Source organism: Pezoporus flaviventris, unplaced genomic scaffold, assembly GCF_033815535.1.
Source record: "Pezoporus flaviventris isolate CSIRO_AGI_PZ_B2104156 unplaced genomic scaffold, CSIRO_AGI_Pfla_v1 ptg000002l, whole genome shotgun sequence".
NCBI lineage: Eukaryota > Metazoa > Chordata > Aves > Psittaciformes > Psittacidae > Pezoporus > Pezoporus flaviventris.
The window spans coordinates 76,714,235-76,727,312 of NW_026892550.1; the positions used below are offsets into that span (position 1 = coordinate 76,714,235).

At 39.1% G+C, this 13,078-nt stretch overlaps 1 protein-coding gene across 8 annotated transcripts in view; it reads right to left on the bottom strand.

The window, feature by feature from the left end:
- Positions 1–5,536: 5,536 nt before the first annotated feature.
- The window catches only part of ABCC9 (ATP binding cassette subfamily C member 9), a 75,524-nt gene continuing 67,982 nt past the window's right edge, over positions 5,537–13,078 (bottom strand). For 5 of the 8 annotated variants that reach the window (XM_061444364.1, XM_061444343.1, XM_061444351.1 and 2 more), the window contains 5 exons: positions 10,982–11,090; positions 10,655–10,758; positions 9,853–9,986; positions 9,397–9,459; positions 5,537–7,263 (listed from right to left, as the gene is read on the bottom strand). In XM_061444364.1, coding sequence (XP_061300348.1) covers positions 7,126–7,263; positions 9,397–9,459; positions 9,853–9,986; positions 10,655–10,758; positions 10,982–11,090 — 548 coding nt within the window. In that variant the 3' untranslated portion in view covers positions 5,537–7,125. Of the gene's footprint in view, positions 7,264–8,055; positions 8,236–9,396; positions 9,460–9,852; positions 9,987–10,654; positions 10,759–10,981; positions 11,091–13,078 lie in introns of all 8 variants that reach the window. The other 3 variants (XM_061444393.1, XM_061444379.1, XM_061444358.1) reach the window with 1 other exon arrangement.

The following is a 13,078-nucleotide window of genomic DNA, read 5'->3' on the forward strand; positions in this document are numbered from 1 at the left end:
CTCAGATGCCAAGACCTGGGGAAGTAGATGGCCCCAAACCCAAATGATTCACCCATGAAAATCTGCAATATTCAGAGACTCTTAGAACCTCACATTTCTGTCATTGATGGAGAAGTCTAATGGTCATAGATGGTATTTCTGAAAAAGGAAGGGCCTAATCTAGCTGGAACAATAAAACCACGTATAACTATTAAATATGAACCTCTAAGTTTCTGCTTTTCAAAGAATATGCTGCTTTGAGGCATCTGTAACTGCGATACTTAAGGGTGGTGGTTCTGGACCATGTCATTTACACTAAGCTGCATTAGTTCCTTAGTTACATGGTTAAATATTTTACTGGATGTTGAAGTGGTATTTATGTATGTAAGCTGGTACAGCCAGAAAACCCTGAAGTAAATTAAAAGGAGAGCTGAGAAATGTCATGGGAATAGCTATGAGTTGCTCTTATGGGCAGTGCTAGCTGGTGCTGTTCATTACTTATTTATACCATTTATCCAAAGGTCGTATAACTATGTAAAGTAATGTATTGGTATATTAAACGGGCTAATATACATACAAGGGAATGAATGCATTGGGCAGTGAAATGTGCAACATGGTAATATGTGAGCTGAATGCTGCATTGTTACATAGGAATTCATAGGATGAATAACTGTGTTCGATGAAGATGAGAGAAAGCATCTTGCACATTATGAATGTCAGTTGAACCAAATGAAAATTGATTTAAAAATGTATTTTATTAGAAATGTATATATATTTTGTTAATGACTGTTTGTTTCTTGTCTCTTCAGAGTGTGGCTTATTATATGAGAGAAATAAACAGCTCCTGCTAGGAATGTCCGTTAACGTTTGCATGGGTAGTGTCTAGTAGCAGACAGATGCTATCAATAGGGAAAATCTAATAATAACTATGTAGTAAATAAATTAAGACTTTTCTAAAAATCTCTTCTCTTGAAGGATTGCATTTGGAAGCTTCTCTGAACTCTACAGTTTTCTACAAGCTGTCCTGCCAAAACAGCATCAGCACATTGTTAATTTGTAAGAGTGAGAGAACTTCTGCCTCACAACAATCTTTTGACAATTTGAAAACCTGATAATCTTTCCCAACAATACCACATAGCGGTCAGTTCTGGTGGAGAAAAAATAAAGCAGTAAAAAACCAATGTGGAAATGACTGGGATGTTTGCATGGCAATGAAGAATTTGATTTACAGTTTTGTTTTCAGACTTTTTTTAGTACTCTGTTAGTTTTGCCTTTGAAAAGATTTATTTCCAAAGAAACTGAAGAGTGCTTCACATGTCATCATGGAATCCATATGAAAGAATTTGCATTATTAATTTTAAATGAGGCTTTTTAAAGATACTACTTGAGGATATAAACTAGTACATGTGCTGAAATAATTTTTGCTTTTAAACACATTTTATGGGAGAATAATTGCTCCAGAGAGATTTTAACAAGTAGCGCTGTGGTTTCAATAGCTATTTTAGAGCTGATTTCTATTGGCAGTGCCAAGCTGGGGATACTGGGCCATAGTGCTTGCAAGGGAAACATACTCCAACTTTTGCCACTATATAATGGAAATATGATAATGGAAAATGGCCCTTGTCCGTAGTTTTTTATAAAGGGAGTTTTCATCTCAGATATATTATACCTCTATTTGTGATAAAATGCCTACACAGCTTGTGTAAAATACAAGTGTGATGTGAAATGTATGTGTGATGTATGTTCAGCTTCTCATGACATGTTAGCAGAATGGTATGTCAAAGTATTGCCATCTTGTTGTTATCAATATTGTAGCCAATTTCGGTTTAAAGTATAAGTTTTATTAAACTGAGTAAGTGATAGCAGATAAAACAGCCCTGGGTGCGCCAGGGAGCCCTCCGCTCCGCCCAAGATGCGCACACGCGGTCCCCGGGAGGTGCTCCTTTATCTTTTCCGGTTCAAGGCCCTGGCCAATCCTGTCGCCCCTCCTCACTCGGATGTTGACATGGCTCTTCCCCATTGGTTCCCTTTGTTGCAGGGGGTCTCATTACCGAGAAGTTTCTGGAAGTTTCGAGAAGCTCCGAGAAGCGTCCACTGGCAGCCTCCTCACCGCCGCAGCCCCCTCCCCTCAAGCGTTGCAACAAGACACCACTTCGAGCCACCCAGCCTCCTTTTCTCTCTCACAATCCTGTGCAACAATACAACTGACCTCCCCCCCATTACTTACGGAGTACAACAGTTACAGAGTCAAAAAGGAGTATTGTTTCACATAAGGACAGCCACAGAGAGCCTTCCTCCCCCCAGACTTCTTGATGAACAAACCCCACACATTACATTGTCATAAGGAAGTACTAAAGCCAATAGCAAAATTAATTTTTTGCATAAGAAGTTTGAAGAAATATGTTTTACATATAATAAATCCTTTAGGGCATATTCATGTTGGTACTAATTGAATTTAGTGGAGGTGTATTAATTTACAGCAGAAGTATTCTTCTAGTTTACACTAACCTAAAAGGGGCTCATTCAAGTGCTTGAGAAGATTTTGATAAAATATTCTTTCAGCAGAATGATTCAGTTGGGAAAAGCAGACACACCTTTGCAAATAAAGAGCTTTTTCAGGTCTGCAAGGAAATTGGAATCTATGAACCCATGAGATACCTCTTTTGCATATCAATTTGTTTAACAAAACAGTGATTTCTCCCTGCAGACTTTGCCTTGCTTATGCCCCTGGCTTATCAGAGCTATCCCAAACTCCTATGGGGAAGTTTCCTGCCTTGCAGGAAATGCCTGTGGATTAGTCCATCCCCTTTGGTTAATACATGGCTAAAAATCACACACTGATTGTCTATCTATACCTGTCAGGGACTCCCTGAGGCTGTAAAGCTAGCAATCAAAAAAGCAGACATCTAGTTCAAGCTCATTGCCTGGACTCCTTCTGCATACTTGGGTGAAAGACAAGCACCTCCAGAGGGAGAATCATCCCTTTGGCTGATGTGATGTGGATCTCTGCCTGACATAGAGAAATACATACAAAAGGTTCTTTAGAAACCTTTCTTCTGAATACAAAGGAAATGAACCTTACTTGTACCACATGCTTCTTTAAAGAAAAGATTACATACGTGTTTGTGTGTATAAGCATACACACATACAGATAACATACTGTATATCAAATAGAAAACATCCAGGTGGTTTTAAGAGGTCTTCGTATCACAGCAAAGGGAGTCTGAAGTTAGTTACAAGGGACTCTTTGAAGTAACATATAATATTAATCTAAAACAATTTTGAAGTTGCAAAACCTCAGGAACAAGCTCAGCTCTTGCAACTTTCCTATTTGGTAAGTGTATTGTTTGAAATATTAAGTCCAAATAATTGTCATGCTCCCCAAATCCCTGAAGCATAAATAATAATTAGCAGAACACAAGTGGTTCAGGCAAAGATATTCTTAAGGAGATTCTTATAATCCTGCAATTGCCTGGAAAAATTCATCAAAATAATTCACCTTACATGAATTCCAGCATCCACTGTGCTGATGTAGAACCCCAGCAATGTGAATAAATGGAGAGTTTTCTGATTTAAGTCGTGGATCTTGAGGAGGAAAAGCTTCCTCTTGCTACCTGTCAACAGTGCTGCTTCATCACAGAGGCTCGAAGACCTGTTTCAAAAAGTGCTTAAAATCCCTACAGTGTGTTTCCCAGCACAATTAAGTTTTGGCTCAGTAATAAACACAAAGGTTGTGTGGGATATTAGCAGTTTAGAAGAAGCAGTAATAAGTAGATAGATGTCATGAGTCTGATGAAAGGCCATGTATAGGAAGGGAGCAGTCTCCTTTCTGCCAGGCACTGGACCCAGCTCAGGGAGTGGGAAAGATAACCCACTGGTTGCAAATCAGATGTTGAGAAATGCTGTTGTGGCTCCACAAGCAGCTGCACAAGAAGTTTCAGTGTTTAAAGGGGGCGTACAGGAAAGATGGGGAGGGACTCCTTATGAGGTAGCATAGTGATAGGACAAGGGGTAGTAGTTTTAAACTGAAAGAGGGTAGATTTAGATTAGATATTAGGAAAAAATTCTTTGCTGTGGGGGTGCTGAGGCACTGGCACAGGTTGCCCAGAGCAGCTGTGGCTGCACCATCCCTGGAAGTTTTCAAGGCCAGGCTGGATGGTGCTTTGAGAAATCTGAGTTAGAGGAAGGTGCCCTTGCCCATGGTAGGGAGGTTGGAACTGGATGATTTTTAGGATCTCTCACAGAGATGATTTTCCTCAATCCATAGTTAAAAGAAATATATCCATGGTCAATATTTGCATTCATAGCTCCCTTGTAAACAGAAGACCTTAATAGTTCTGGAGCATAAAACAGCAATAATGAAAGCTTGCTTAGTTTAATGCTTGGGAAAAAGAACAAATGCCATAACATGATGACACTACAATAAGTGTCTCCCTGAAAAGGAGGGGTGCTATGATAGAAAGCTAGAGAAAGGCAGGGTGGAAGGAGAGTGAGTGCAGATCTGTGTCAGAGAGGAAACGGAGCAGAGGGTATGGAGGTAAATCAGGAAGGAATGGGAGGCTACAGGCAGAATAAGGAGCATTCAGCAATACAAGCAGGAGCCTCAATACAAGCAGGAGCCTCAAAGAGGGTATGATATAAGGAGATGGAAAGAGAAAGGGCTGACTAGCAGAAGAGTCAGTGTAATAAGTCAAAGAAAGAAAATCTCCTTTACCATATGCACCACAGCTTAAGGGAACTGCTCCTAAAGGGCACATATTTAAGACCTTTACATGAAATGAAATTTATTTCAAAGTCTTCATCAGTCCTGCACACTTCTTAGTAACGAAACAGCTGTGCAACTGTTGGGAACACCCTCTCCGTTACAGGAAAACACAAAAAAGCAAAGTTCAGCGTAAGCCCTTGGGACGTATCATGTGCACAACATATGCACAGTGGCTATAATGTGAGGAGATCTGGTATGTCTATAGCAGTTGGTTGATGTTTGCTATTTCTCTTGGGATTTGTCTGTGTTCAATAGGATTCATTGCTTCAAGAATGAAATAGTGCTTTTAAACCTTCTAGGCAGCTGTGGGATATATTACAACAATCATCAAATATTTTGATGATTGTTAATGTTGCACTAGGGCCAACACTGCACACCTCCATCAAAATGAATGAAGCAAGCTGGTAGGTTTTTCTCATGTCATATTGTATATTCTTTTCCAACTGCTCAAACAGCAGTGTGAAGTTCTATAGGTAGGAGGGTTGGATGAGCAAAGAAGGTGATTCTTATGCCTGCAATGGCTCTGTAACAAATGCAGGTGGAAAGAGCTACTAATTATTGATCCCTCTTAAGTACTGGATCTCAGTGAACTAGTTGTCACCACTTAAAATCAATCAGGATTGCATCATCATCAAAGATACACAGACAAGCAAAGTTACTTGTACTTCATACTGACTGAGTTTGACAGCAATGAATCCAGTTAGCTTTTTGCTGAAGACAATGAAATTAAGAATGATTCTGGCATTTTGGTTTTGAAATCTGTATAACAACATATACTTCCACTGGAAACACCTGCTTTATTTTTTTATTTTCTTTGTATGACAAAGGTTGACAAAGGGAATTAATCCAGAAAAGAGAAAACACATTTCACAGCAGTAGCCAGGGAAATCACAGAAGTACTCTCCTTCATACAATGTTCAAGACTGAGGTTTTTTTTTTGTTTAGTTGCATCACACTGCTTTTATTTCCAATAGTTAAGGTGGGAAAAAAATATATAAACAAAAGAAGGCAAACCATTTTACTATTTTTACATGACCAGGCTAAATTGAATCCTAAATCCTACAACTTCTCCAAAATTTATAGCATTTTTTTTTTGTGCCAAGTAGTCTGCCTTTTGTTCTTTTAATTACAATAGAAATAGGCTTAAGTGCACCTTATGATCTTCCTATATCTTACAACAACAAATGAGTAAGATTCACGTTGAGTGCTAGTGAAGCTGATGTCTCAAGCTGTGCAGTTGGAATTATGTCTGTGAAACTCCTTCTGGAGGTTTACTTTCCATTGTGCAGTTGTCATGGTTCAAGATCTAGCCATATGCATTAGTCAGGTACATGCAAGCTTTTCAAAGCTGTATGATTTAAATACATATCTAGATTCACCTGAATTCTTAAAGATATAGCAATAATTTGAAAATCATACCTTTTTGGACTAGATCTGATTTAGAGATGCCAGAAACGTGTAAAGGAGAAGAAAGATTGTCCCAGGATAAAAAATAATGTGAAGGACTAAAACCATACAAAACAATTAGTGGTTGGCTAATTATATGCCATATTATGTAGAAAATTGTAGGGACATTTTTAAAAGATTGGGTAATACAAAGTTTATAAATTCATACTGATTTGAATACAAAGCCTTAAGATACTGTACAAAATTCCTCTATAGGCCTACCAAAGCATGCATAGTTATAGTATGATTTGCATCTTTGATGGAAGAAAGTCTGCAGAACAAATACGGATTTAGGAATTGACTGTAGGGATAATACATCGCTGCACTGAAAATAGTACTGTGACAAATATCGTGTGCTAGCTGAACTGAAGGACAGGAGGAGTTTCCTTATTTCTGATGGAATTCCTTTCACTCTTTCAATGCTCCTCCACAACAATTTGAAGAGCAAAGGTTATGCCTTTGGAATGCAGCAGATTGCCCCAAGTGTTATGGGTTTGGATTTGATTTTTTTACATTTTGCCCCTCTGGGGACAGAATGCTCGTGCGGATCTCTTGTTTCCTTGACAAACTGCACAATTTGATTGCCAGTTCCAGCATAACATATGCAGTTCATAACAGCAGTGCATTTTTTTGCTTTCTGTAAAAGAAAATAAAGTCACTAAAAAGTCTAAGGAAATGTCACATTCCCAGGAAATAAAAAATGCTGTGTGTGCATGTGTGTGCATGTGTGTGTAGTTTAATAGCTTTTGAAAGAAGTGACATTTTTATTGCTTTGAGGCATACATGTATTGCAATAGGTTTTATTATTTTGGAAGTTGGAAGCATGAAGAAAAAATCTCTAAAAAATAAAAGATAAAAGTGATGTTACATTGAATAAAAAATATTTGCATTTCATTTGTTTGAAAATAAGCTATTAAGATGCATCATGCAATTCTTCACATGTCAGCCCGGACAAATGAAGCAAAGATGCCATCTTCTTGAGAAAGTAGGTTCTCAGGTGTATCATATTCTAAAATGTTCCCTCGCTTCATGACGATGACCAGGTCTGCAGTTAGGATGGTGTGAACCCGATGCTGCCATACAGAAAAGCATACAGAAGTTGTCATTATGATAATTCTCAATGCAGTTAATTAATGGGCCTAATCCAAGGCACACTAGGTTAGTGACAGGCTATCCTTGCTTACAGTCTCTGTACTATACAACTTTAATCTGAAGAGATCTCCACTTACTTTACCGCCTCTGCCACCAAGCCTGCAAATACTTCACTTTTGGTCCACTAATTGCCATCCTGGACAGCACAGCTGTTGGAATAAATCCTACAGCATGACTGAAATACATCTTCCCCTTTAGGAGATATGGGCGATAAGTATCTTGCGTATGCCTGCACTGTCAGGAGGCTTAGTGTCCTACTTCAGTCCTTGGTGTCTGTGCATCTATCTTATGGCACTCCTGCGCTGTCTCCATCTGTAAATGAACTAGCTCCCTCTGAGATTAAATTTGAGTGTGCTACAGGCAATAGTTAAACCCTGTAGGCAACAGGAATGTAATGAGCCTGAGTTTTGATTTCAGTGCCATATGAATACAGCCAGTCAACTATAGACAGGGTGAACTCTTAAAGTGGGATATTTCACTATACAGACTAAAAGTCAGGGATTGGTCCGGGGGTGGATTCCTTTGACGTGATAAATTCAACGCTAGCTGCATGTCTAAGCTTTACTGAAATATGATTAGCATAAATAGTCTCGAAATTAAACAAACCTAGGAACCACACAATAAACACCTTCTTGCACTGTCATCTCTGAAGCTGTGCAGTAGAAAGGAAGCAGAGTGAAAGGAGTGAAAGGAAACTAAAGAGTTAAAAATACCAAAGAGCCTGAAGTCTCGTGAACAGTGTGGACTGAGAAAGTCTACTTGTGAGTCTTCACCAAAGTGGTGAACAGGCCATCCTCTTTGAGGAGTAGGTTTGAGGCAGTGTCACATTCAACTAGAAAGCCCTCGGAAAGGACTAGGACAATACTGGCATCCAAGATGTGAGATACGCGGTGCTGGAAAAAAAGAAGAGAAAAACGGGTGGGTGAAGAAAGGATCAGCCATGAATGAAGAGAGGAAGGAAATGAAGCCAACTTTGTGATGAAACATAAATATTAACAGGTGGTATTCTGCTTGAGACACCGACTTTGGAAAGGCAAAGCAAATGAAAAGTGAGATTCCAGTCAGAAAGACAATGCTGCAAACTTACATGCAAAGCATGTAACTGAAGACTATGCTTACCGATAGCATCTTCAGCATTTACACATCCAAGAACATTAGAGCCTATTGTCAGTGAGCTAGGTTAAGTGGTTTGCCTGACACAAACTAGTCACTAACAAACAGACTTGAAACCAGAGACCAGGAGGCATAGCTCTTATCTCTAACCACAGGACTAGATTCCAGACAAAGCAAATGGAACAGCTGTTGAAACACGTATTTATCTCATGGATAAAACATTCACTTGTTGAGTAAGTCTGCTGTCACAAGGTGGAACTATTCCTAATGGTATCCACTGTATATGTGTGCATGTATATGCATACCTGCACACATATATGGAACTTCTGGGCTCTAGAAATGGCAGGAAAACAGGCAAAAAATGAGTCATAAACCCTTAGTTGAACAAATATAAATTTTTGAGAAATTCCCATTGATTCAGATTTTTAAAATCTTTATCACAAACCCAACTTTTATTCTGAAAGACAGAAAAGATAACCCAATTTAAGAAACCACACCAAAAAAGATTTTGAAATCTTATCTCCCTTTATATAGTTGTGCCACTATTATAAGCACTACATAGACTTTCAGAGGTAAATTTCAAATCTGGATTTCGATGCAACTTTCAATCAAGGTTTAACCCATGGGTTTTGTTTCAATTTTTTTAGTGAGAATGAGCTCAAATCTTCTTGGAGACAGTGTAGAGGCTGAAGTCCCCTGTAAAGTCCTTCTTCAGGGAAGCAGTGTTTCAGATTTGGCCCACTTCGTAGCAAGATAGCATTCACTGCAAAATTTCAGGTTGATTGTCTTCACTTGTTCTAGTACCTGGAAATATTCCTACCTTGTGTCCTAGTTTTATTTTGTGATGTTTTTAATTTTATCTAGTGATGTTTAATGGTGAAAGGCGAGATTAACTGCCTGAAGAATGAGGAAATAAAGCATTTGCTGGCATCAATACTCACTGCTATTGTTACAACTGTGCGGTCTGCAAAGGCAGTCATCACGACTTTCTGCAAAATGTTTTCCTAAAAACCAAAAAGGCTCACTTCAGTTACTTCACCTTTTTACACATCCAGTAAGCATCCAGTAACATTCAGTTATACATCCTTTTAATTCATGTGTCTTCAAGCACACAGGAGGGAGGATCATGTTCCATACTATCTATGATCTGCGCACTAGATTCTTACTAAGGAAATGTCACACCTGTGAAAGCTGAGATTTTTTATAACATTTTGTCTTTTTTCCTCTTACCATAAGCATCAATCCCCAAAACACATCAACAGCAATGGATGAAACCAAATGCAAGAGAAAAGCAAAAAAGCTGTAATTTTTTTCCTGCTAAGAGGTCTCATGGCTGACGTTTAGGAAAGATGCCTCTTATACATCCACACATCAGTGGTGCTAATTGTAATACTTACTGTGGCCATGTCAATAGATGCCGTGGCTTCATCCATGATAAGAATACTGCTCTTGCGGACAAAGGCTCGGGCCAGACAGAAGAGCTGCCTTTGCCCTACACTGAAGTTCTCTCCTCCTTCCGTGACCATTGCGTCTGTAATAAAGTCAATTACTTTGAATGTAACACCACTGAAATGCTATACTTTCATACCTAGTGATTTTGAGTAGGTACCATGAAAGCTCTGACTGTGCAGATTTCCAGTAAAAGCCAATTAGCATAATCCTGACTGTACACTGGAAGGGAATGATACCAAAAAAAGTGAGTACAGCTTCTTGGGAAAGGAGCAATATATCATTAAGCAAATAGTTGGCAAAAATAGCAGATCTGGTAGTGTGCAGGATAATGTCTTAGTAATATGAAACACACAATATGAAAGAAATATGTGAGTTTCCTTCATGAACCAGAACTAAAATGATAAGAAAAATACTCTGTCAGTGTTCTAGACAAGAGCTACAGCTCTGCTGGCAAAGCCAAATTCTCCTGAAGGTATGGAGGTAAAGTTGCTCTTTTTTAACTCTTTAATGACTAGTCACACCATTATGATGCTGAGATGCTGAGGGTTTTTCTGCAGTGAGTGGAAAACCAGACTACTCTTCAGCTTTTTAGTAAGAATAGCATGGAAACAGAATATTCATTAGGTGCCTGTCAACTCCTATATGGTTCAAAGTGTGAGATCCCTGGATCTCTTTATATGTGTGCATGCTCATGCACGTGTAATTTCATTATTGGCCTATGTTTCCAGAGACTTGGTTCAGACTTACCAAGGCCTCCTGGCAACGACTTGACCATGTTCTTCAATTGGGCAATCTCCAAAGCTTCCCAGAGTCTATCATCAGTGCACTTGCATTCTGGATCCAAATTAAAGCTGCAAAGAAAACCATAAAAGGAGTCTCGTTACTGCAATTGCAGCTCATTCAGGTCTTCTGCAAAGGAATACTTTGGCATTATGTGTATCACTTGACTTCTCTTGGATATGACTGGATGCAGCTAGAAAGGTTTCTACCCTTTTCCATCCCTTCCTGTTCCACAGTGCCCATCACAAATATGCCATGCAATGCTACTTCTCCCCCACTACGGCATATACCTACCGGATGGAGCCACTGAACAATATTGGATCCTGGAGAATAATGGACAGTCGGGAACGGAGAGTATGAAGAGGCAATTTGCTGATGTCTATTCCATCAATCACTATCCTCCCTATTTAAAACAATGTGCAGAAGATATGTGAGGGAATTGCACAAAGCATGTGATCTGCAAGTAGGAGACAGAAAGATAAAACAGCTGGATTGGGCTGGACTCCAGTGAGGAGGCAGCTTGTCTCTGTGATCTCTCAGCACTACCATATAAACACAGGGAAGGTGAGTGGATGTAGTAATGCAAGCTAGAGGGAATGCAGCTTGTTATTAGTGACACTGTTGCCTTGCTGTCTTTCTTTCCCTGCTCCTCCCTTAGAGGAAATAGGTGGCTTCCATGCTATGTGATTAATGATAGCACCAGAAGGAAATTTTATTTTGGATCAATCTCAGCTTTACAGCCAAAGTGAGTATGAGAGCCGCTTCCATAAGTAGCTACATCCTGTGCCTTTCTTTGTTCCCGTTGACTTTAACAGTTGCCAAAGGTATTTAATTTGACATTGTGCACAATTTCTTTTGCATGATATATGCATGTATCTGCAATCCATTCATCAGGAGCCAAAACACCCAAGGAACAAGGTAGCATTAACTTTTTAATGAGAGGCAGATCAGAAAAACAAAAAGGATGTCCTAATCCAAGGCATTTTAATACTATTCATGCTGGTTCCTACAGCTTAGTTTCATCTGAGCATTTGGTTGTGAATTAGCCACATACTGTTCTGCTAGCATAATATTACTGGAAGCAGTCACATTAATCACCCCTTAACCAAGTATTTCATTCCCTGGCAAGAAGTTGCTGCAACAGCTAGGATACTTGGTGAAGTAAGAGGATTTTCCTTTTCTAGTCACCACTTCAGGTCAATGAGCCTATGGATCTCATCTGAAAATCCAATTTATGATGTGCAGGGTGTGGCAACTGCTGATATTAAAGCCAGGGAGATACAGGAAACGTACAAGAGAAACTGGTTGGCTACTTTGAAAATAGAGGGTGAGAAGGGCAGAAGGAATGTTTTTCCTTAAATCTTCAAAGAAAAGCCAAGAACTATTGGCCACACTGACTTTCACTGGACACAAAAACCTCCTCCATGTTACGGGGAAGGGATGGGCAGCAATGAGGTAGCAGTCATTGCATAAACTTAAACAATTCCTTTTCTTCATAAATGAGAACATAAGGTGGACTAATCAGGGAAAAAATTAGTATGTCATGCCTTGGGAATAGAGGAGTGCATTTTTGATAGAAGCCAGGGTGCTCGAGGAAAAGAACAGAGTGGATGAAGAGGCTTATGGGAAAAAGTAAATTAGAGATGAGTTGGGAAAGCGGGAAAGTAATGAAGGGCATCCAAGCAAGACAGATGAGAAATGAGACATAGTTTGAACAGAGGGCAAGAAAAGAGAAACACTAAAGAACAAAGAAAGAAGCAAGAGTAGGGGAATAAAATGGAACACATACACATTTAAAGAAATAACGGAGACATAAGGAACCAAAATGGACAACATGAATAAAATCTTGGTCCTAGTAAAGTTACTTCAAATCTTGCTATGTAACTTTTGTTAGAGCCAGGACTCTACCCAGAAGTGGACGAGCATAAAGGCCAAATAAGGGTCTAGCTGAGAGAGAGAAAGAAGTGCACGAAGAATAAACGGAAGTCAATTAGAAAAGATTTAGGCATTCCCATTGGGAAAAATCAGAATTCTGAAGGAACAGACAACGAAAAGATACATAAAGGAGATTAAAGTAGAAGGAAACTTCAAGCTGGCTATGAACATAATTACTATTTGTTTGCATTACTTACATATCCAGGAACCCTGGTCATGAATCAGAAACCTATTACCATAGATACATATAGACACAGAACCACAGCAAAAGCATGTATTAGCTGCATCAGATTTACTTATCCTCCTACATCCTACTGGGGTTTCCCTAGCAAATATTCCATGCAAAACAGCTAGACTAGAAACATGGAAATCTTTGAAACAAAAAGATAACTTTCCAGTAGGTTTCCATATTCCCATAATAGTATACATGCATGTGTATTATAATTTGCGAGGGTT